The sequence below is a fragment of the Nyctereutes procyonoides genome, unplaced genomic scaffold (genome assembly GCF_905146905.1).
Source record: "Nyctereutes procyonoides isolate TBG_1078 unplaced genomic scaffold, NYPRO_anot_genome, whole genome shotgun sequence".
In the NCBI taxonomy this organism is placed as follows: domain Eukaryota; kingdom Metazoa; phylum Chordata; class Mammalia; order Carnivora; family Canidae; genus Nyctereutes; species Nyctereutes procyonoides.
In genome coordinates, this window is record NW_026575140.1 from 65318852 (window position 1) to 65341342 (window position 22491).

General features: G+C 36.8%; 2 protein-coding genes across 5 annotated transcripts in view; one reads left to right on the plus strand and one right to left on the minus strand.

Moving 5' to 3' along the window:
• Positions 1-22491, plus strand: part of ATM (ATM serine/threonine kinase) — a 120376-nt gene that overhangs the window by 34366 nt on the left and 63519 nt on the right. For 3 of the 4 annotated variants that reach the window (XM_055304703.1, XM_055304705.1, XM_055304704.1), the window contains exons 18-29: positions 109-280; positions 960-1159; positions 3582-3664; positions 3761-3916; positions 6025-6100; positions 6223-6353; positions 8264-8384; positions 12437-12610; positions 13881-14050; positions 14997-15243; positions 21087-21202; positions 22137-22263. In XM_055304703.1, coding sequence (XP_055160678.1) covers positions 109-280; positions 960-1159; positions 3582-3664; positions 3761-3916; positions 6025-6100; positions 6223-6353; positions 8264-8384; positions 12437-12610; positions 13881-14050; positions 14997-15243; positions 21087-21202; positions 22137-22263 — 1773 coding nt within the window. Of the gene's footprint in view, positions 1-108; positions 281-959; positions 1160-3581; positions 3665-3760; positions 3917-6024; positions 6101-6222; positions 6354-6497; positions 6654-8263; positions 8385-12436; positions 12611-13880; positions 14051-14996; positions 15244-21086; positions 21203-22136; positions 22264-22491 lie in introns of those variants that run through there. The other variant, XM_055304706.1, reaches the window with a different exon arrangement.
• Positions 5343-5786, minus strand: LOC129497808 (putative uncharacterized protein C6orf52). The gene has a single exon (XM_055306965.1). It carries the CDS (start codon positions 5784-5786, stop codon positions 5343-5345), a length of 444 nt encoding a protein of 147 aa, XP_055162940.1.

Genomic DNA, 22491 nt, shown 5'->3' on the forward strand with positions numbered 1-22491 from the left:
ACTGCAGTGTTCATACACGTGAATGTTGATTTGTTTGAATAGATGAATTTTAACTGCATCATGCTACTGAAAGAAGCCAGTTTGAGCACTTTTTTTTCTTCTTTGAAGGCGTCCTTTATCAGAAAGCCATTTGACTTTGGAGAAGTAGAATCAATGGAAGACGATACTGATGACAATCTGATGGAGATGGAAGATCAGTCATCCATGAATCTATTCAGTGAATCCCCTGCTGGCAGTGCTAGTGATGCAAATGTATCTGGAGAGGGCCAGAGTACTATTGGTAAATACATATTTCCTGCTTGGGATTTCTTTTACCTTTCTGTATTGACTTGGCATTATAAAAGTCCTCATAGATACCAATATTATGCTCATTTTATTTTCCCTTGTATAGTCTATTATGTTTGTTCTTTTCTGTATACTTTAGATTTCTCTGATTTTTGATTGAATTTTATTAGTTTTATTCTTCATGAGAGGAATTCAAAATATTTACTAAAAAAATAGAAACATATCATGGATTATTTGGAAAACAGAAAGCAGGAGAATGAAAATACTCATAGGGCCATCACTGTTAGTCTTTATCTGTTATTACCATCAGCATCAACATTCAAATGCTTTTTTATGGCTTGTTCATTTTCTTTTAACAATTATAGCATTTTTTCATTCGGTTATTGTATTGATAATTATCCTTTGTAATGACTTCATAATATCCCAATTAACATATTTATCATAGTTCAGTTCACCATTTTTTTGCCAGAAATTTAGACTCCGTTTTATTTCTCTATAATTATCAGTGTTGCAATAAATTTGTTTATATAAATTTTCCCATAGATTATTTCTTGATGACAGAATCCTAGGGTAACTTCTCTTTTTTGGTAGATCAGAGGATATTTGAGCTAATATTCAATATATGTGTTTGCTGCATCCCTTTCTTAGTTTTAATAAGTGCTTTTTATTTTTAGGTGCCATGAATCCTTTAGCTGAAGAACATCTGTCAAAGCAAGATCTGCTTTTCTTAGACATGCTCAAGTTCTTGTGTGTGTGTGTAACTACTGCTCAGACCAGCACTGTGTCATTTAGAGCAGCTGACATTCGGAGGAAATTGTTAATGTTAATTGATTCTAGCGTGCTTGACCCTAGTAAATCTCTCCATCTGCACATGGTGAGTTAAGGGAAAGTGACATATCTTCAGTTCTGCCTGTTGTTGCTGGATAAATGTTTTGTAAGAATCCTACAGTACCTCTGATGGTTTGAAATTGCTTCCTTGAGGAATGAGTCTGATGCTAGTTATAAAATACAGTTTTTCTTTTAATGTACTGTGAAAAAATTTTAAGTGGATACTGAATGGACTTGCATGGACTTTGGATAGATTTATTATTTTGAGTTATTAATTATAAATTATTTTATAGTAGGCTAGAAAACAGACTCTGATGTAAAAATAATACATAACCTTGTAGTTGAGCTCTGAATCTTGCCTTGACCTTAATCTATATGCTTTAAAGTTTTGTTTTTGCTTTAAAAATTTTCTTTCTGTTTTTATTTAAATTCTAGTTTGCTAATATACAGTTTAATATATATTGATATAATTTTGAAGTGACAGTAAAGTTACAGAATTCTATTCCTTTCATACACTTCCACAGTTAACATTTTACTAAATCTGCTGTTTGATTTTCTCCCTCTGCGTGCATGCACACATACGTCTTTTTTTCTGAAACATTTTGAGATTAAGTTGCTGTTGTGATGCCCTTGTACTTTGGTGCGTGTTTGCCAAAAACAGTAATACTGTCCTATATACGCACAGTATAATCAGGAAACTAACATTATATCGTTGCATTTAGGTTTCAGGTCTATTCAGTTTCTGAACCTGGAATAGTTCCTTAGTTTTTCCTTACCTTTCCTGACCTTCGTATTTTTGAATAGGACAGCCATTTGTTCTCCAAAAGCCCTCGTGTTAGGTTTGTCTATTTCCTCATAATTAGATTTAGATTTAGGTTTTGGTGAGAATACTAGAAAAGAAATCCCTCTCCTGCCCTACCCCCCACCCCCAGTCTATCCATATACAAATAGATATCTTCATTTCCAGCGTATTTGTAGCTCCCTTTCCCAACGGGAAGAAAGCTGGCTTCCCACTCACCTTCAGTACAGTATATTCACTCAGAATTCTTACATGTAATGTACCTCCTGACCATGGAGGCCATCCTCCTTGCCCCAGCACTGGTGAACATTGAGAGGGAGCCTCTGGCTCAGCAGATCTGCTGGGTGAGTCTGTGGTCATGTCCCCAGTCCCAGTGGATTGGCACATATGCCTTTGTTTCCTCAGCCCTTAGGAAACATGCCAGGGGAATTCCCTGATTAGAACCTTTCGTGGTCAGGTAGGTTGAGTCCGTGCCAGAATCTCTCATCATGTTTCAGCTGCAGTGACTAAGTGGGTTGATCCTCTGACCCCAGCAAACATGCTTGGTTGAATCCTGTTTGATACCCTGGTTTTGACCCTGGCAAACTAGTCAAGTATCCAGCTTTGACCAATGAGGAGATCTGTGTACTTTTCTTGAGGCCTTGGTGCTTAAAATCAGTTCAAGACACTTAATTAATAACATCACACATGTGATTCTCAACACGGATATTTAAGATGGTCCAATTTAATCTTCTTTTATAATATCTGAAAAGGAATAAGAAACATTTTTCTACATGTACATGATAGAGAAAATGCCTTCTGATTTTTTACTATAACTAGAAAGGGATTTGGCAGCTCTCAGGAACTGGCTGCCTTGTTATAACTACCATGATTTTTTTTTTTTTAAGATTTTATTTATTTGTTTTATGAGAGACACACAGAGAGAGAGGCAGAGACACAGGCTGAGGGAGAAGCAGGCTCCATGCAAGAAGCCTGACGTGGGACTCGATCCCCGGTCTCCAGGATCAGGCCCTGGGCTGAAGGCGGTGCTAAACCACTGAGCCACCCGGGCTGCCCAACTACCATGATTATACCTGTAGTTGCTGAGTGGTCGTTGGTACCAACGATAGCATAGAGAACCCTATAAGATCGCTTCATAGGAAGATAACTAAGGGTATTCTACTTTTTCCCTGCCCACAATTATCTCCACTGTCCAAAATTCATTCATAGAACAGTTTTTAACCATTAAATTTTATCTTCATTATTTTTGGAGCATAGAGACATTAACAGTAATTTCAGATTCTTGCTCAAGCTCTTAATCCCAACAGTAGTAACAGCTATCTACTTAATGAATTCCTACAATAAATAGTAGACATTTACATTCATTTCCTTTAGTCCTCACAGCAATCTGGCCAGCTAAGGGCTATATCCCTATTTTATAGGTGCGAGTACAGAGGCTCAGGTGACAACTATTTTAACTATGCAGGTAACAGGTTGTAGTGCTGGCATTGGAATCCAGCTCTGTTTAACTTCAGACCTCTTTATTACTGTACTGCCTCTTTTGAAAATTCACTGTGTGTGTGTGTGTGTGTATACATGTGCATGCATTAATGGCTGAATTTATGGTTACATTTATACTTAGTAAATCATTTATGAAAAAAATGATTTTTTTTCTCTTCAACTATCTTAGTATCTAGTGCTTTTGAAGGAGCTTCCTGGAGAAGAATATCCTTTGCCAATGGAAGAGGTTGTTGAACTTCTAAAACCACTATCGTAAGAAATTAAAGCCATGTGTTGTGTTCACTTTAAATTTATAAGCTAATAGGTATGTTCTGTTACACTTACAAAGTTAAATTTTTTCCACTGCAGCAATGTGTGTTCTTTGTATCGACGTGACCAGGATGTTTGTAAGGCAGTTTTAAACCACATTGTTCATATAGTGAGGAACCTGTGTCAAGGCAATATGGATGCTGAAAACACAAGGGATGCTCAAGGGCAGTTTCTAACAGTGATTGGAGCATTTTGGTAGGTACAGCGTTTTTGTGGAGTTCTTAATGTTCTTTTGCTGCTCTGGATACAATTACAAACTTTGCATTTCTGCGTAGTGATTTATGCTAATCCTTGCATGTAACTGTATACAACCTTTATTTTATTTTTTTAAAATTTTTATTTATTTATGATAGTCACAGAGAGAGAGAGAGAGAGAGAGAGAGAGAGAGAGAGAGAGAGAGGCAGAGACATAGGCAGAGGGAGAAGCAGGCTCCATGCACTGGGAGCCCGACGTGGGATTCGATCCTGGGTCTCCAGGATCGCTCCCTGGGCCAAAGGCAGGCACTAAACCGCTGAGCCACCCAGGGATCCCTGTATACAACCTTTAACAACAGTAGTGTGTAGCTTCTGTTTTCCTCCTTAATTGCTTGAAGAACTAGTGAACACATTGGCCTTGTCAGCTTCTGGTTATTTTAAGCATGTAGTCACTGTGTGATGTAACTTTATGATACTTACATAAGAACACACATGTAGTTTAGAACTCTTGAACCCACTTGATTGATAAGGACTTCTGAATCAGTATGGAATTTGGTTTTGAAATCTTTGATATAAGAATGAAACTTTACAAATGATTTCCTTTTAATGTAAGTTTATAACATGGTATGCTGAAGTATGATAGCCCCTAGAAGAGTCATAATCATATAAAACAATGTATATTAAAATGAACTTTTTTTTTTTTAAAGATTTTATTCATTTGAGAGAGTGAGCAAGAGAGAGAGCATGAGCCGGGGGAGCGGCAAAAGGGTGAGGGAGAAGCAGACTCCCCGCTGAGCAGGGAGCCCATTGCCGGGCTTAATCTCAGGCACCTGGGATCCTTACCTGGTCCGAAGGCAGATGCTTAAGTGACTGAGCCACCCAGGGGCCCCAAATGAACTCATTTTCAAACTTACTTTCTTTCTTCCTTCCTTTCTTTCTTCCTTCCTTTCTTTCTTTCTTTCTTTCTTTCTTTCTTTCTTTCTTTCTTTCTTTCTTTCTTTCTTTCTTTCTTTCTTTCTTTCTTTCTTTCTTTCTTTCTTTCTTTCTTTCTTTTTAAGATTTATTTATTTATTCATGAGAGACAAGACTGAGAGAGAGAGAGGCAGAGACATAGGCAGAGGGAGAAGCTGGCTCCTCACAGGGAGCCTGATGTGGGACTTGATCCTGGATCCCAGGATCATGATCTGAGCTGAAGGTCAGCTGAAGGTGTTTTTTTTTTTTTTTTTTTTTTTTTTTTTTTTTTTTGTGTGCTGGTAATGTTTATTTATATCACATCAGACACATTTAAGTCCCGGAGATTTCTATTTACATATAGCGTCCAATACATTCCTGGGAGAATTTTCTTTGCTTTTTTTTTTTTTTTTTTTTCAAAAACAAAAACAAAACAGGAGGCAATCAATATGACAGTTGGGTAGCCTAATGAACTTCATGCTTCTTTGGGGGCCTCATCTGGGATTTCAAAGTGAACTGTATCCAAAGGCTGCCAGTGGCAACTCATGAGAGAGTCATAGAATTCCTCACTTTTCACCATAAACTCCTTGTTTAGTTCCTCAATGTTCAAATGAAGATTTGGATCTTCAAGTGGGTCTTCATCTTGTTTCTCTGCCAGAGCTGTGCTTTCCTTAGGCGTGACCAGAGATTGAGCTGGGCATCCAGAGGTCTCCCGCACAGAGAGGTGGCGTCCACTTCCATCTGCTGCACAGTCACAGCTGTAGACAGAAAGGGAGTAGCCACAGTGCTGTTGCTCAAACCAGGTGCCGGAGGGGTAACCCTGGCAGGGCCGGAACACTGGCTTCCCCCTTTGCCAGTGCCAGTTATAATTATTTTGTGGAGCTATGCAAAAACCTGTAAATCTCTCCTGCCCCGCCATTTCACCACTTCTCTTCTCACCCAACCACTGAGCCACCCAGGTGTCCCTCAAACTAACTTTCTTAACGAAAGTTGAGAATATTGACCAGCGTGTGCCACATAATGAGAATTAAATTTAATATGGAAAGAAATTTTAGCATGGGAGGATAAGAATGTAAGACTAAGTGTAATATCCAATAATTTTTTTGACTATGCTTTTATTGGAATAATTATTTGACTTTCAAACACTTTTGTTTCAGGCACTTAGCAAAAGAGGGGAAATGCACTTTCTCTGTAAGAATGGCACTAGTAAAATGCCTTAAAACTTTGCTTGAGGTGAGTTATTTCATGTTAATTGTTAGTAAGTTCTCCATTAAAAATTTTAAAGTAGCCCTTGTTTCTGTTTGTAACTGGATCATTTTCTCTCATATTTAACACCAGTTGTTCTTTTCCCATAGGCTGATCCTTATTCGAAATGGGCTATTCTTAATGTGATGGGAAAAGACTTCCCTGTAAATGAAGTATTTCCACATTTTCTTGCTGATAATCATCATCAAGTTAGCATGTTGGCTGCAGAGTCAATCAATAGGTAATGGGTCTAGATTCCTGATGTGTCTGGGGTGCTGCAGGGGTTAATGTTATGTGTAGCACAGCTTGTTGTACAAAAAATAGCCAGGATTTCCTGAGCATATACCATGTGCTTGGCATTTATGTTTTCTCTTAATTCTGACAGTTCTATCACTGAGATACCACTAATTCCTCCAGTTTACAAATGAAAAGTGGCTTCGAGAGACAGTAACTTGGTCAGTGCGATACAACTAGTGAAGAGGTGGAGTTGAATGAGCTGTGTCTACTACCACTTATGGGACTTATTGAATGGTTGGATATTATTACTGTGATTTTTACATGAGTTTGTAAAATGAAGATTAGCACATTTTACATTGTGCTAATTGCAATTATATTTATTTGAATGAATATATAGTTAGGTACTGGAGTAATTCTATTGTAGCGACCTGTGTAGTGTTTGAATACTTGAAGAAACAATATTAATTTCCTAGCACTACATGTTTATCAGGTTGTCCAGTTGATTTTTAAAATCTTTTTAAATTTATTTTTTATTTTTTAAAATTTTATTTATTTATTTATTTAATTTTTAAAATCTAAATTGTAACCTGTCTCTGCCTTTTCCACCTTACACTCCCTGCAGATAAAGTACCTCTTCTTTGTTTCTCTCAGTAGCATGAATGACTACTTGGAACGTTGTTTTAAATATAACACATCTACCTAAAATATAAGCTTCTAGAAGGCATTAGTTTTTTGTCTGTTTTGTTCATTGCTGTATACTGAGCACCAAAAACAATGGCATGTGGTAGGTGTTCAGTAATTTATAAAATAAATTAGTATTTGAAAAAGGAAGTTAAATTATGCTTTAAAATCACCAAAACTGAAAATCATTTGAGTAACTTTACTATTCAGATATAGGTGATCAATAAATAAAGATTGCTATAAAGAAATTGCCCCAGCAGTCAAATAAATATATGTGTTAGATAAACCTAGTATGTGAACAGTTTGAATATCTGACAGTAGTATTTTCTCAAATTGGAATTGTGTCTAATTCCTCAGGTATGGGATTCTCTTCAGGGCTTGTGTTTTAAGGGTTGCTAATGAACATGAACTTTACTTCAAGACTCCCAAGTCCTTAAAAGATGGGAATACCCACTGAAGTTAAAGGTCTAGGGGTATGGAGAAACACAGTGAAGTATAGAAGCAGAGCAGTGGTCAGAAGCCTCTTTAAGATTTGAAAAATGTATAAATTCAAGAATGACATGAATATAACATTTGTTGAGATTTTTTTGTTTTCTGGTTATTGGTGATATTTAATATTGGTCTACTGTAAGAGATGTTAGAGAAACTGGAGGATTCAGGAACACCAAAAAGTATGAAAGCTTTGTTCAGCTCTTCTCTATCACATAAAAATTTAAATAGATCACTAAGGCTTAAAGCTATCCACTTTGTGGGATAAGATCACCTTTTTTTCTTTCTTTTTTTTTTTTTTTTCAAAGCCCCCAGGATGGGGCTTGAACTCAGGATCTGAGATCAAGACCTGAACTGAGATCAAGAGACACTTCACTGACTGAACTACCTCAGGCACCCTGGGATAAGATCACTTTTTAAAATGACAGCAAGTGGACAAGAGTCTGAGGCTTCCTCTAATTGGTCACCGTTATGGGCTAGTTTGAGTTCAAGACTACTTGAGTAATAAGCTAAAAGATTTTTTGAGACCCTCTCAGTTCTAGGAGGAAATGGAGTATATGCTAAAAACCTAATATTAAGCATTGGATTTGAACCTGTTTAAATGGGCTTAGATTTCATTAGGTTTATTGAAATAAGGCCCAGTATGTTAGTATATCTCACAGTGTGATTTATTTGTGTCCCATGATATGCTTTGGAAAATAGTGTTTAAGGTAAAAAACTATTTTGCTTTTTTTATTTTTTAAGGTTATTCCAGGATATGAAACATGGAGGTTCTTCCACATTATTGAAGGCACTTCCTTTGAAGCTTCAGCAGACAGCTTTTGAAAATGCGTACTTGAAAGCTCAGGAAGGAATGATAGAAGTGGTAATTTTAGCACTGTGTATTTGCTATTATCATATAATTCTTATCAATATGCCATATGTTACTTTGCCAAGTGTGGCCTAAGACAGTTTGCATCCACCAATTTACTAAAACAACTGTGAACTAATTGAAGTGAGTTAGAATTGGCCCAATAATCACAATTTCTTTTCTTTCTTTCTTTCTTTTTTTTTTTTTTTTACTATTTCTTTTGGTTCAACTCATATGTACTATTTTTGTAGGAAAAACAAAATTTACTGAGTTTTTATAGTAGTACAGATGGCTTCCTTTTTTTTAATCAAAAAAATTTTTTAAATTGAAGTATAGTTAACCTACAATGTTATATTAGTTTCAAGTATATAATATGGTAATTCTATATATTACCCAAGGTCATCATAAGTGTAGTCACCAAACAGCATTGTTACACTATTATTGAGTGTATTTCCTTTCTTTAAAAAAAATTATCTATCTATCTATTTATTTATTTATTTATTCATTCATTCATTCATTCATTCATTCATTCATTTATTTATTTATTTATTTATTTATTTATTTATTTATTTATTTATTTATTTATTTATGAATGATAGTCACAGAGAGAGAGAGAGGCAGAGACACAGGCAGAGGGAGAAGCAGGCTCCATGCACCGGGAGCCCGATGTGGGATTCGATCCCCGGTCTCCAGGATCGCGCCCTGGGCCAAAGGCAGGCGCCAAACCGCTGCGCCACCCAGGGATCCCTTGAGTGTATTTCCTATGCTGTGTTTTTCATCTCTGTGACCTACTTATTTTATAGAGATTTGTATCTGTTAATCTCCATTCTCTATTTCACCCATTCCCTCACCCACCTCCCCTTTGACAACCACTAGTTCTCTGTATTTATAGTCTAATTTTTTGTTTATTTGTTTTCTTAGATTCCACATGTAAGTGAAATCATATGGGGTTTGTCTTTTTTTTTTTTTTAACTTAGCATAACATCTTCTAGGTCCATTTGTTGTAAATGTCAAGATCTTAGTTTTCTATGGCTAAGTAATATTCCATCTTTCACACACACATACCTGCACACATATCCTCCCACCAGTCACATCTTTTTCCATTCATTCGTCAGTGGACACTGGATTACTTCCATGACTTGGATATTGTAAATATTGTATAGGAGTGCATGTATCTTTCAAGCTAGTGTTTTTATTTCTTTGAGTGAGCACTTTGAGTAATTAGTGGATCATAGGGAATTCCCATTTTTAATTTTTTGAGGAACCTCCAAACTGTTTTCCACAGTGGCTACACCAGCTTGCATGCCTACCTTTTCTCCACATCGAACCAGTACTTGTTATTTCTTGAATTCCTGATACCACCCATTCTGACAGTGATATCTCTGATTTTAATTTGCATTTTACTGATGATGAGTGATGTTGAGCATCTTTTATGTGTCTGTTGGCCATCTGGATATTTTTGGAAAAATGTCTATTCAGGTCCTCTGCCCATTTTTTAATCAAAGTGATTTTTGGATGTTGAGTTGTAGAAGTTAGAAATATTTTGGCTGTTAATTCCTTATCAGATATCTCATTTGCCAGTATCTTCTGCCTTTTAGTTTTGTTGATGGTTTCCTTTGGTGTGCAAAAGCTTTTTTATTTTGGCCTAGTCTCAATAGTTTATTTTTGCTTTAGTTTTTTTTTGCCTGAAGAGACACATTCAGACAAATATTACTAAGGTCAATGTCCAAGAGATTACTGCCCATGTTTTTTTCTTTAAGGAATTTTATGGTTTCAGGTCTCACATTTAGATTTTTTTTTTTTAAGATTTTATTCATTTATTAGAAAGCACAAGTAGGGGGAATGGCAGAGGGAGAGAGAGAAGTAGGCTCCCCAGTGAGCAAGGAGCCCAACCGGTGGCTTGGTCCCAGGACCCTGGGATTATGACTTGAGCCCAAGGCAGACACTTCACTGACTGAGCCACCCAGGCACCCAATCTTTTTTTTCTTTCTTTTCTTTTCTTTTCTTTTCTTTTCTTTTCTTTTCTTTTCTTTTCTTTTCTTTCTTTTCTTTTCTTTTTCTTCTTTTCTTTTTCTTTTTGTTTTCTTTTCAGTCTCTTTTATTTATTTCCTCTCTAAGTTTTATTATTTCCTTCCTTCTACCAGTTTTGGCCTTTGTTCTTCTTTTTCTAGTTCCATTGGTATAAAGTTAGGTTGCTTATTAGAGATTTTTTGTTGTTTTCTTGAGATATTGCCCTGAACTTCCTTTTTAAAACTGCTTTTGCTGTGTCCCAAGGATTTTGGAACATTGTATTTCCAGTTTCATTTGTTTCCATGTATTTTTTTTTTATTTCCTCTTTGATTTCTTCAGTTACTCATTGGTAGTTTAGTAGCATGTTGTTTAGCTTCCTTGTGTTTGTGTTTTTGTCTTTTTTTTTTTTCCTAATTGATATTATACTTCTGTGGTTGGAAAAGTTGCTTGATATGATTTCAATCTTCTTAAAATATCATTTCTTGTAAGATCTAATTAGAAGCTAATTTGGAGAGCAAGTGATGGTAGGAAGAAATGGATTAAAGACAGTGTTCTAATAGGGAATATAGAATTATGTTGGTCTTTTTAAGCCAACCTAATGATTTCTATATTTCTTCGTAGAGCAGTATATTTTTTTAAACTGTATTTATTTGAGAGAGAAAGTGGGTGCACACACACGAGAGCAGGGGGTGAGAGGGCTGAGGGAGAGTGAGAATCCCAAGCAGACTCCCCATTGAGCACAAGCCAAGTAGGAACTTGATCTCATGGCCCTGAGAACATGACTTGTGCTGAAACTAAGAGTCAGACACTCAACTGATTGAGCCACCCAGGTGCCCTTAGAATAATATTTTTAAGTGGCACGGTTATCTGAATGTTAGAAATTATTCACTTACTAATGCCTTGGTGTGTTTGTAAAAAGTATGTGAGACAGCTAGCCAAATACTGTCTAATTGGTGATAGCACAAAACTGAAAAGGATAGTTGCATGAAAGAATGTAAATTTCAAAAAAGTTTCAATATAATGGAAAAATGAATGTAAATAATATAAACAATAATTTTAAAAAAGTTTCAATATGGAAAAATGAATGTAAATAATATAAACAATAGAGATGTCTATCATACATTTTAAGACTAGTATGTTTTGTGCAAAAAGGGAAAATATTGACCTGATAGAAATTCATTCGTAAAAAGTCCTAGGAAGTTTTATATCTTGAGAGCAGTACATGAATCCACATTGTAATGGTTATCAAAAGAAGCAAATTCTGTCTTAGACATCATTAGTAGAAGCATAATGTCATGAACAAGCTAATAAAAAGACTCAGATCCTCTGTATAGAGGCCAACTAGCTTCTTGGGTTTGGTTCTGAGTAAAAGATTTTTAACATGTTACAGTCTGTAGATCGGTTTCTCATAAGGAATTAATTGGTGGAGGAGCGGACTTAGTGGGAACCTCATAGCTATCTTCCAGACACGTCAGTGATGGCCATTTAGTAAAGGAATTTGGCTCTTACTTTTCCCTGTTCCAGAAAAAAAAGGAAGTAGGATCAGTAAGTAGCAGAGTTTTCAAAATGTGAAGAGAAACTGTTTTTTTTTTTTTTTTAAGATTTTGTTTTTAAGTAATCTCTACACCCAATATGGGGCTTGAACTCACAACCCCAAGATCAAAAGTCCCATGTTGCACCAACTGAGCCAGCGAGGTGCCTTGAGAAACTTCTATCAGTTTTATAGCTAGTTAAAAATGTTCACCTCTGTGGGGATATTATAATGATTGATCACTAAGCTAGAAGTATGTATTATTCTGTCTGCCTTCGGCTCAGGTTATGATTGTAGAAATCCCAAGATCAAGCCCCATGTCAGGCTCCCTGCCAGCAGGAAGTCTGTTTTCTTCCCTTGCCCCTCTCCCTGCTTCTTCTCTCTCTTTTGTCTCTCTCTCAGATAAATGAAATCTTAAAAACTGCTCAGTGGCTGCTTAGATATTATAATGGGTACGTCGATTTTAGACTGGTTTATTTGTAATGTTTATATATTTATATTAGTATTTAAAAAAATTCTTTTGAAGTCCTGCAGAGCTGAGAACCCTGAACTTTTGGATGAAATTTATAACAGAAAATCTGTTTTACTGATGACAGTAGCTGTGGTTTTATGCTGTAGCCCTGTCTGTGAAAAACAGGCTTTGTTCGCACTGTGCAAGTCTGTGAAAGAGAATGGATTAGAACCTCACCTCATTAAAAAGGTACATGTGGATGCATATCTTTTATTTTCCTCCTTGGGTAACTTTTAAATAATTTAAAAAGTTAAAGTTTATTTTGAAGTGTCACTGATTAAAAGCTTGGAGACAGTTTTGTTTTTTAGATTTGGAATGTTGGAAAGTAGTAACTCTTTAAATAGTATTTGTTTATTTTTTTTATATTAAGTATTTCACAAAGTATTCATTGAACTAGCAGGATGAATGACTTACTGTCCAGACCAGGCCTTCTGGAATTGCTTTTATTGAGAAAAATGCATGGAGAAAAGATCAGTAGCAAGTGTTTTGCCTGGTAGATTTTGGGTCACAACCTTGGATCTAGCAGGGCCAGGAGCCAAATGATAGAGCTGTGAAACTTCTAAGTTGCCTAGGGAAGGAGCACTTGGGTCCAGTGTCCAGTTGCATCAGCACTAGGTTGTCAAATATTTGCCTCTGCCCTCCACCACGTCAGAGTTTGGAAAGTTCTAGACCTTTCCATTGTAGCTGTTCGTGTGATGAGCTGGTGATAGATCAGTGACCTGATAGACTACTCAGCATTCTCTCAGCACGATTTCCATGGAACTTCATAATAGTCCACGCTGTTGGGAATTGGTCCTACATGGGTTAAACTTTTCACCTCTCAGTATTAGAAGAAGTTGTTGTTGTTGTTTTTAAAGTATACTATTACATTACCTAATTATTATTGTTTTTTAAAGATTTATTTGTTTTTCGTGGGAGGGGGAGGACAAGAAGGAGAGGGAAGAGAACCAAGTAGACTGCCCTCAGCCCCCACCCTGAGCGTAGACCTTGATGGGGGGCTCAGTCCCACAACCCTGAGATCATGACCTGAGCCAAAGTCAAGAGTTGGATGCTTAACTGACTGACCCACTAAGGCGCCCCTACACTACCTAATTATTTTAAGTGGATTATAGTGGTTGGATTTTTCTCATTTAGATTTAGGACTGACAATATTTTACTTTAGACCTTCCTTTGAAATATAATGAAAGGTTGAGCATTACAGTATGTTTTTCCATTTTTATTCATTTCACATTTATTGTTTGCTGTGTGTGCTCAGTGCTAATTATATTAAATACGTTTTTCTCATTTAGTCTTTCTGAAGTCTAGGTAGTTTTATTACCCCTATCTCCTAGACGAGGAAATCAATGTATAGAAGACATTGGTTGGATGATTGCTTCAGTTATTTTGTAAATAAAAGGATTTAAATGATTTATTTTTTCATTGGTTTCTTAAAGCATTGACTTCTTTCTGATTTGTGCAGGTTTTAGAGAAGGTTTCTGAAACTTTTGGATATAGATGTTTAGAAGACTTCATGGCTTCTCATTTGGATTATCTGGTTTTGGAATGGCTAAATCTTCAAGATACTGAAAATAGCTTATATTCTTTCCCTTTTATTTTACTAAACTACACAAATGTTGAGGACTTCTATAGGTAGGTCTACAAATGGCACATGTGAAATATATTCATTTTAAAATTAGTTGGAAATGTTTGGCAGTTCCTTTCCCCCCACCTTACACACACATACACATAAACACACATACACATACACACACACACGCACACATATGCCACAGAACTGGGAGGCTGTGTAGTGTGAGAGGCAGGGCTGCTTGTTTTAATTGAAGTGCATTGAAGGGAATCAGTAGACTTAGGATCTGGTCCTGGCTGTGCCAGTAATGAGCTTTGTAACTTTGAGCAAGTTATGAAAGTACCCCTGGGCCTTGGGTTTTCAATCTGTACAGTAAGGGATTACGTAGATCTTTAAGGGCTCTTTCAGCTTTAATATTTGATAATCTTTCCTAGGACAAAGATAAATTGTTCTTCCTTTGTGTTGCTTGGCTGTCAACCACTTTGTCATTATTTTTATTAGATTTAAAGTTTAATACAAAAATATTTATTTTGCAAACTCCTAACTTTTAGGAAGAAAATTTTGAAAATGGAGAAGTTTGGAACAAGTAAAGAATAATATTTAGGTATCAGGACGATGAGTAAATAGTTCATATGTGTTTATTGGCCCTTATTCTTTTCATTTTGGCAATAACAGTATTTACATTGTTTGAATTCCTAACTTTCTTTCACATTTCATTTCATATAAATTGGTAATGCAGAAGACATAAATTCAGTTCCCACTGTTTTTGATCATAGAATTAGTGTGGTATATTCTCAGATCTTGTTTCTTGTATTTGATTATTTAGAGTTTAATTTCATTTAATTTCAATTCCACTTCTAAAATTAGAGTAAGAATGCTTAATGATCTAGATAAAGTGATGTTCTAATGTTTACTAAGTAAAGCATTTCATTATTTTAAGAGCTATGTTATAAAATTTGACTATGGTAAGTTATATATAACATATACTTCAAATTTTTATATTTTCAGATCATGTTACAAGGTTTTGATCCCACATCTGGTGATTAGAAGTCGTTTTGATGAGGTGAAGTCCATTGCTAATCAGATTCAAGAGGATTGGAAAAGTCTTCTAACACACTGCTTTCCAAAGATTCTTGTAAATATTCTTCCTTACTTTGCCTATGAGTGTACAGGAGATAGTGGGATGGCACAGCAGAGAGAGACAGCTACCAAAGTCTACGATATGCTTAAAGATGAAAACTTACTAGGAAAACAGGTATGGCTTCACTTTTATCTACTTAATCTCATTTGTTTATATATGTAATTAATTAAAGTAGGCTGTGGGCCCAATGTGGGTCTTGAACTCCTGATTCCTAGATCAAGGGTCACATGCTTTACCAACTGAGTGCTCCCCATACTTATCATCCTCTAATTCATCTGAGATATAACTTCAGAGTTTTAAGACTATTCATCATTTATGCAGTAAAATTTAATATGTAGTAATCACTGTCTAGTATAGGCAATCCATGAATATTTTTGTTACTGTTGTTGTTACAGTGTTCTTTCCTTTTGATTGGCTTTTAAATGAAGTATTTTTAATCAGAAATTTAAAAAAACTTTAGAATAATTTTATGGTTTCTTTTTTCTTTAAAATGTTTTTAAAAATTATTAAATTTTTGGCATGGGGTATTGCAAAAAGGTGATTTTACTAAAGCTTGGGACAAGACCTGTGGGCCAAAAGAGCTGCTGCCCCAGGATTGTGAGGAGCAGCTGATGATATACTTTGGGTAAGGGGAAGTAAAGACAAAGGGGAGTTCCTAAAGGATTTTCATGCAATAAAGTAGACTCAGGAAGACTTGGGATACTGAAGGCCTGGCTGTTGTCAAGCTAAACTTGTTTTTCCCTTTGGTAGGGCATTAACATTAAGACAGTTGGGAAAGAATATTATACTCTGCCCATCTCAAGTATTGTCAATGGGCTACTGGTTTTAAGGAAACTTAATTTGATCTGTTTCCTTCTACTGTTTTCCACATCATTCTCCCCTGAACAGTTTTGACCCTTAAATCTTGAGGATTGCTGAGGGTGGAAGATCATCTTTTGTAATTTCTTTCTGCTAAATAGGGACATAGAGATGTCCCTCTCTATGGGTCAACATTGGTCAGGTGGGGAATTTTTTCTTTTAAGATTTTATTTATTTGAAAGAGTGAGCACAAGTTGGGGGGGGGTAGAGGGTGAGAGAATCTCAAGCAAGCATGCTGAACACAGAGACTGATGCTGGGCTCGATCTCATGACCCTGAGATGATGAGCTGAGCTGAAATCATGAGTTTGACACTTACCTGACTGAGCCACTTGGACACCTTACATGGAGAATTTATATATTGGAGTTACCAAAGGTAGAAGCAGCCAATCCAAAGTAGACAACATGTATGAACCTCCTTGAGTAGAAAGGATCATCTGTCAGCTGGAAGTTATGGCAGTGAAGGAGTCTGTCAGGGAGACACCAGAAATGACAACAAAATAAGGTTAATATTATAATGAGAAAGAGAAGCCTGAATAAAAGACCTTTTATAGTTGGCCATAATTGTCGTCCAGTTCAGGAGTTTTAACCAGTCACTGAAGGGAAGAGAAAGTAATTTAAAGCATTGATTTGAGCAATCCTGTTAGTTTTGGTGATATCTGGAATATATACACAACATTCTATTTTGTTTTGTTTTGTTTTTAAAGATTTTATTTATTCATGAAAGACACACACACACAGAGAGAGAGAAAGAGAGAAAGAGAGAGAGGCAGAGACATAGGCAGAGGGAGAAGCAGGCTTTATGCAGGAAGCCTGAAGTGGGACTCAATCCCGGGATCCTGGGATTAATCCCTGAGCCAAAGGCAGGCGCCCAACTGCTAAGCTACCCAGGCGTCCCACAACATTCTGTTTTTATACTAGCACTTGTTTCACCTTGTGCAGCAATGAAAATATCTTCATGCCATTTTGAGTTATTTAAGGCCTTGATGGCATAGCAAGTGGTGTTAGCCATCATATACTCTTTCATCAGGTAATTAATATGAGGCACCTTGATGAAAACCAAAGAAAAAATATAGTTTGATGGTTAGAGCAAATTATGAAACCAGTGTCAAGTCTCAAGTGCTTAAAATCTATTACTTATAAAGATGTGTTGTTGAAACACTATATTAACGTTCATTTTTAATCAGATCATCAAATGAAAACTAGTTTGTAAAACGAGTCTTTTTTAACAAACTTGTTCTAATAATTTATATAAATTTAGCAAGAGTAGTGATTGACCATATAGATCTTTTAGAATCTGCTTGGCTGGAGCTTTTTATAAGGAATCTCGATTGAACTTTTAGAAGCCAAGCCAAGTGCTTGCCATCAGACATCTCTGCAATAACTTTAGATTTGGGTGATTCCTTTTCATGAGGTTCCCAAAGCATCCTGAGATTCTTGCACTTGCCAGGGAGTGACACTCTTTACTCACCTAGTAATGCTGCTGGGAAAGGTATCAGGCCAACACTTCCAAGGGGTTTTATTGGCCTAATGCTTCATAAAGTCAACCTTAGTTTCTTAAAGCTGTCTGGTTATATCTGAGTCTATGTATGTCTCTCTCTTTTTTTTTTTTTTTTTTTTTAAAGATTTTATTTATTCATTCATGAGAGACAGAGAGAGAGAGAGAGAGAGAGGCAGAGACACAGGCAGAGGGAGAAGCAGGCTCCATGCACCGGGAGCCCGACGTGGGATTCGATCCCGGGTCTCCAGGATCGCGCCCTGGGCCAAAGGCAGGCGCCAAACCGCTGCGCCACCCAGGGATCCCTGTATGTCTCTCTCAAATGTGACATTCCAGTCAAAGCCTTGGTAATATAATCAGTATTCCCAATGATGTCCTGTTATAAGGAGAACAGATTCTTCTTGAATTTATGCAAAATGACTGTGATTGCCCTGGAAGAAAGAATGCTCACTGAGAATTTCTGAATTTCAGAGGGTTCAGGTAGAGAAAAGTTAAATGCTTCAATATTTTTACAAATGAATATTTTCTATCACATTTCTTTAAGTCATAGATACCTTAAGGGAAAAGTTCCTTAATCTGGTGAACATTAGAGAACCAGCAATGTTGTGTGTATTTTTTTAAAAAAGATTTTATTTGAGAGAGTGAGAGCACAAGGTGGGAAAGGGGCAGAGGGAGAGGCAGAGAGCCCAACTCAGGGCTCTTTCCCAGGATTTTGTTTTTTAGGATTTTATTCATTTATTTATTTAAGAGAGAGAGCATGATCAGGGAGAAAGGCACAGGGAGAAGCAGACCCTCTGCTGAGCAGGGAGCCCGACAGAGAACTGGATCCCAGGACCCTGAGATCATGACCTGGGCTGAAGGCAGACACTTATTAACCCAGTGAGCCACCCAGTTTGTTACCAGATTTATCAGTCTTCTCCGCTATAAGTACTCTGAAAGTAGGATTTTTTACTTTTTTTTTTTTTTTGCTGATGTATCCTGGCTACCTCGTATGTAGTGAATACTATTAGATGAAAAATGGAGTCAAGTAAAAAAGGACCTAATCATTTCTGTTTAATTGTAATTTAGATATTTCTGAAATTATTTGAGAGAAATTACATTAAAACACATATATAAACTTTTTTTTAAGGTAAAACTCTCAAGTGTTTTGTTTTTTTTTTTTTTTTGGTTTTGTTTTTTGTTTTTTAATGTAAGTACAAGATGACTAACAAAGGTTGGCTAATGGTCAAAATTATGATTGGATAAACTTCAGGAGACTTTTTTTTTTTTAAATTTATTTATGATAGGCACACAGTGAGAGAGAGAGAGAGAGGCAGAGACACAGGCAGAGGGAGAAGCAGGCTCCATGCACCGGGAGCCCTGCATGGGATTCGATCCCGGGTCTCCAGGATCGCGCCCTGGGCCAAAGGCAGGCGCCAAACCGCTGCGCCACCCAGGGATCCCAGGAGACGTTTTTTGTTTGCCCGGTTACCTGTATAGAACCAAGAAATGGGACATGGAGTTTCTCAGTTGCTTAGGTGGACCACTGCCAGTCAGAACAGGTTTTGAGCATATGGAGGCAAGCAAGGAGCTCCTTTCTCAAGACAGTTGGAACAGAATGTTGACGCTCCAAAGGTTATGGAATTGATGAAAGACCCTGCTTCTATCCCCTCCCAGCCATCTCCCTGCCTAGTCTCTTGAAGCAGACCTAATCTCACTACTTTTTAAAATATATTCAAACCAGAAGGTAGCAATTTTTGGAGTTCATTTAGGAGGGGAAAATAATTACATTGAGGCCTGATTGAAATGTCACTGTCAAGAATGGAAAGAGCCCGACTTGAATAATAATTTATTAGCTTCTTGGTTAAAGACCTAAATTCTTGTTAGTTTCAGTTCCTTTTAGCATTAAATTGTTACAGGTTTACTTTTTCTTTGGTTCTCTAATAAGATACTTTCTCCGAATCAGTCTTCTGGATTCTTTTCTTCTGTGCAGAAGTGTCCTACAACTATTACTAGTCCCTCAGTCTCTAAAAACTGTCAATTGTCGGGATCCCTGGGTGGCGCTAGTCCCTCAGTCTCTAAAAACTGTCAATTGTCGGGATCCCTGGGTGGCGCAGCGGTTTGGCACCTGCCTTTGGCCCAGGGAGCGATCCTGCAGACTCCGGATCGAATCCCACGTCGGGCTCCCGGTGCATGGAGCCTGCTTCTCCCTCTGCCTGTGTCTCTGCCTCTGTCTCTCTCTCTCTGTGTGGGACTATCATAAATAAATAAAAACTAAAAAAAAAATAAAAAAAAACCTGTCCATTGTCAAAAGCTTGAAATATTAACAGTTACAACATTGGTTAGCTCTAGTTAGACAGCTGTACAGTTTATATGGCCCTTTAGCTAAACTACAGATCTTGCTTTGTAGAATGGTACAAAACTCGTGAAGCCACTTGTCACCTTATGTGGAGGAAATCCATTGTTTCCTCCAATATTAGACATGGCTGGTTTATCCTTCCTGATCCCTTTGAAATGAGGCTGGATTTTTTTTTTTTAAGATTTTATTTATTTATTCATGAGAGACAGAGGCAGAGACATAGGCAGAGGGAAAAAGCAGGCTCCTGCGGGGAGCCCAATGCAGAACTCAATCCCAGGACCCCGGGATCACACCTTGAGTCAAAAGTAGACCATCAACCATTGAGCCACCCAGGTGCCCCGAGGGAGGCTGGAGTAGACATCAACCACTGAGCCACCTAGGTGCCCCGAGGCTGGATTTCTAAAAGATTGAAACCTTGGAAATGATGACCTGAATGATGTGTAAGCCTGAGGCAAAGGCTAGGATTTTTACATTTGATGTCTTGTCACATTTTAAAATGTTTCTATTGTGAGGAAGTGTGTTTTCAAATCTTGTGCACCAAGTAAATCATCCATTTACCTTTTAGGCTAGAGCATTGTAATTTGTTACTTGGAGAGCTGATAAATCCACCTTGCAGTCTCCACAATTGTCATTCATTTTGGTGAAGCAAAGTGGAGCAGACCTATTCTTTAGAGAATTTATGCCCTTGTGAGGCCGTCATGACAGGAAGTGGATCAGTGAAGGGCGTGGTCCTGTCTGGGAGGATTTCAGTTTACTCTTGATGACAGGGGATGTGGCTAGCAGCTGGGTTCAGGATTTGGGGTATCAGCCAAGTAGAAATCTGGGAAGCAGAGTCACTGGGATTTTTACCAGTAAAGTATCATTAAGTGAGCTAGATTTTCCAACTAAGTCAATGGTAAAATGCAGACAGAGAATGAGTGTAGATCAGTGGGGAATTTGGTTGGCAGGAAAATTAGTAGGTTGGGGAATTCAGTGCCACACCTCAAGCCTTAAGTAAAATGATTCTTTAAAATGAAACAAGAGTCAGAATAAAGGACACTGTTTGGTGTGATCTCCTTCCTTTCCTCTCAGGCTACAGGTCGGTTGTATAGCAGAAAAAAGTGGAGTTAGCTGTAAGTCTTGCACATCTTAGGTCTTTTGTTATCTCTTTCCTTTTTAGTCACTGATTAATTTTGGAAACGGTGCTATAACATTGGCCCCTTGAGCTGTCTTAAAGGTCACAGACATAAAAACTTAAATGTTATTTTAATTTTATATCCTTACAGATTGATCATTTATTCCTTAGTAACTTACCGGAGATTGTTGTGGAGTTGTTGATGACCTTACATGAACCAGCAACTTCTGGTGCCAGCCAGAGCACGGACCTCTGTGACTTTTCAGGGTATGGATATTTTCAACTTACAGAATTCACTGCAATTTCAGAATTTCCTTGGGAAGCTTATTGGTTGACACCTTCAAACATCTGTTTCAGTTTGTAGGCACAATATTGTGCCTTTAAGTTATTTCTTTAAAAATAACTACCTTTATGAGTTGAAGTAGTTCTATTCTCCTACTGTAGCCTTTTCATGATGATTGCTCTTCAGGTTGATCACCTTGTTTGCAAATCTGATGACCTTTTTCTTCTCAGTATTTCTGTAATAGTTGAGCATTGTCCCATCTGTTGACTTTTGAAATTTCTTCTTTGTGGCACATTTGTTGTTTTCTTCTCTTTATCTGTGTCTTGCATTTCTGGATCACCATTTCTTTATTATGCTCCTTAGTATCAGAATCTTACTTTACTACAATGTTTTGAATGTGAGACCCACTTGGTTGTATGTGAATGTTAGTTATTTTTCCTGCTTATTACCAGGTAGTTGAAAGTAAAGGTGCTTTCAGCACCCAGTAAAGGTGCTGTATGGAAAAGTAATAATATCTCCTACAGTACTGTTAGTATATAATTCCATTTGATATAAATGGTTTGATTGCCAGTCTCAAAATGTTAGTCTGTTTATAGTAGTAGCATAGAGCTTTAATTCAGGCCTGAAGTGATACCAAGGCTCATTTGTAGACTTGCCATTAACTTCATAAAAGATTTCTTAAGCAAATTATTTAAAATTGATTAGAGGGTAAAGGTATTTATATATTCTGACTGATAACATGTAGACTGGGATAAGTCATTTGTGATTTTATTTAGTAGAAAAAATAATTTTAGAACGTGGGGTTATTATAATCTAAATTTTCTTTCTGAAACTTCACTGGTCTGTCAACAGAATCTTTATTTTCCTTGATAATTTTGTTCTGAAAATAATGACTGCTTTTTTTCCTATAACTCTTAGGGATTTGGATCCTCCTCCTAATCCACCTCATTTTCCATCACATGTGATTAAAGCAACATTTGCCTATATCAGCAATTGCCATAAAACCAAGCTTAAAAGCATTTTGGAAATTCTTTCCAAAAGTCCTGTAAGTATGTATTATTGTTATCATAACTGAAGAGAGAATTCCTTCTTTTTCAGCTAGAAAATCTGTGCAAGTACATTTTAAAAAGAAAAATAAAGGGAAAACTCACCTGAATAAATGAGAAAAATGCTCATTTACAAGTTATATCTTGGTATTTTACTTGTCAGCATTATTTAAAATATGTTATATATGAAGCCTGAATTTCATGATACTTCAGTCTATATATTGGCT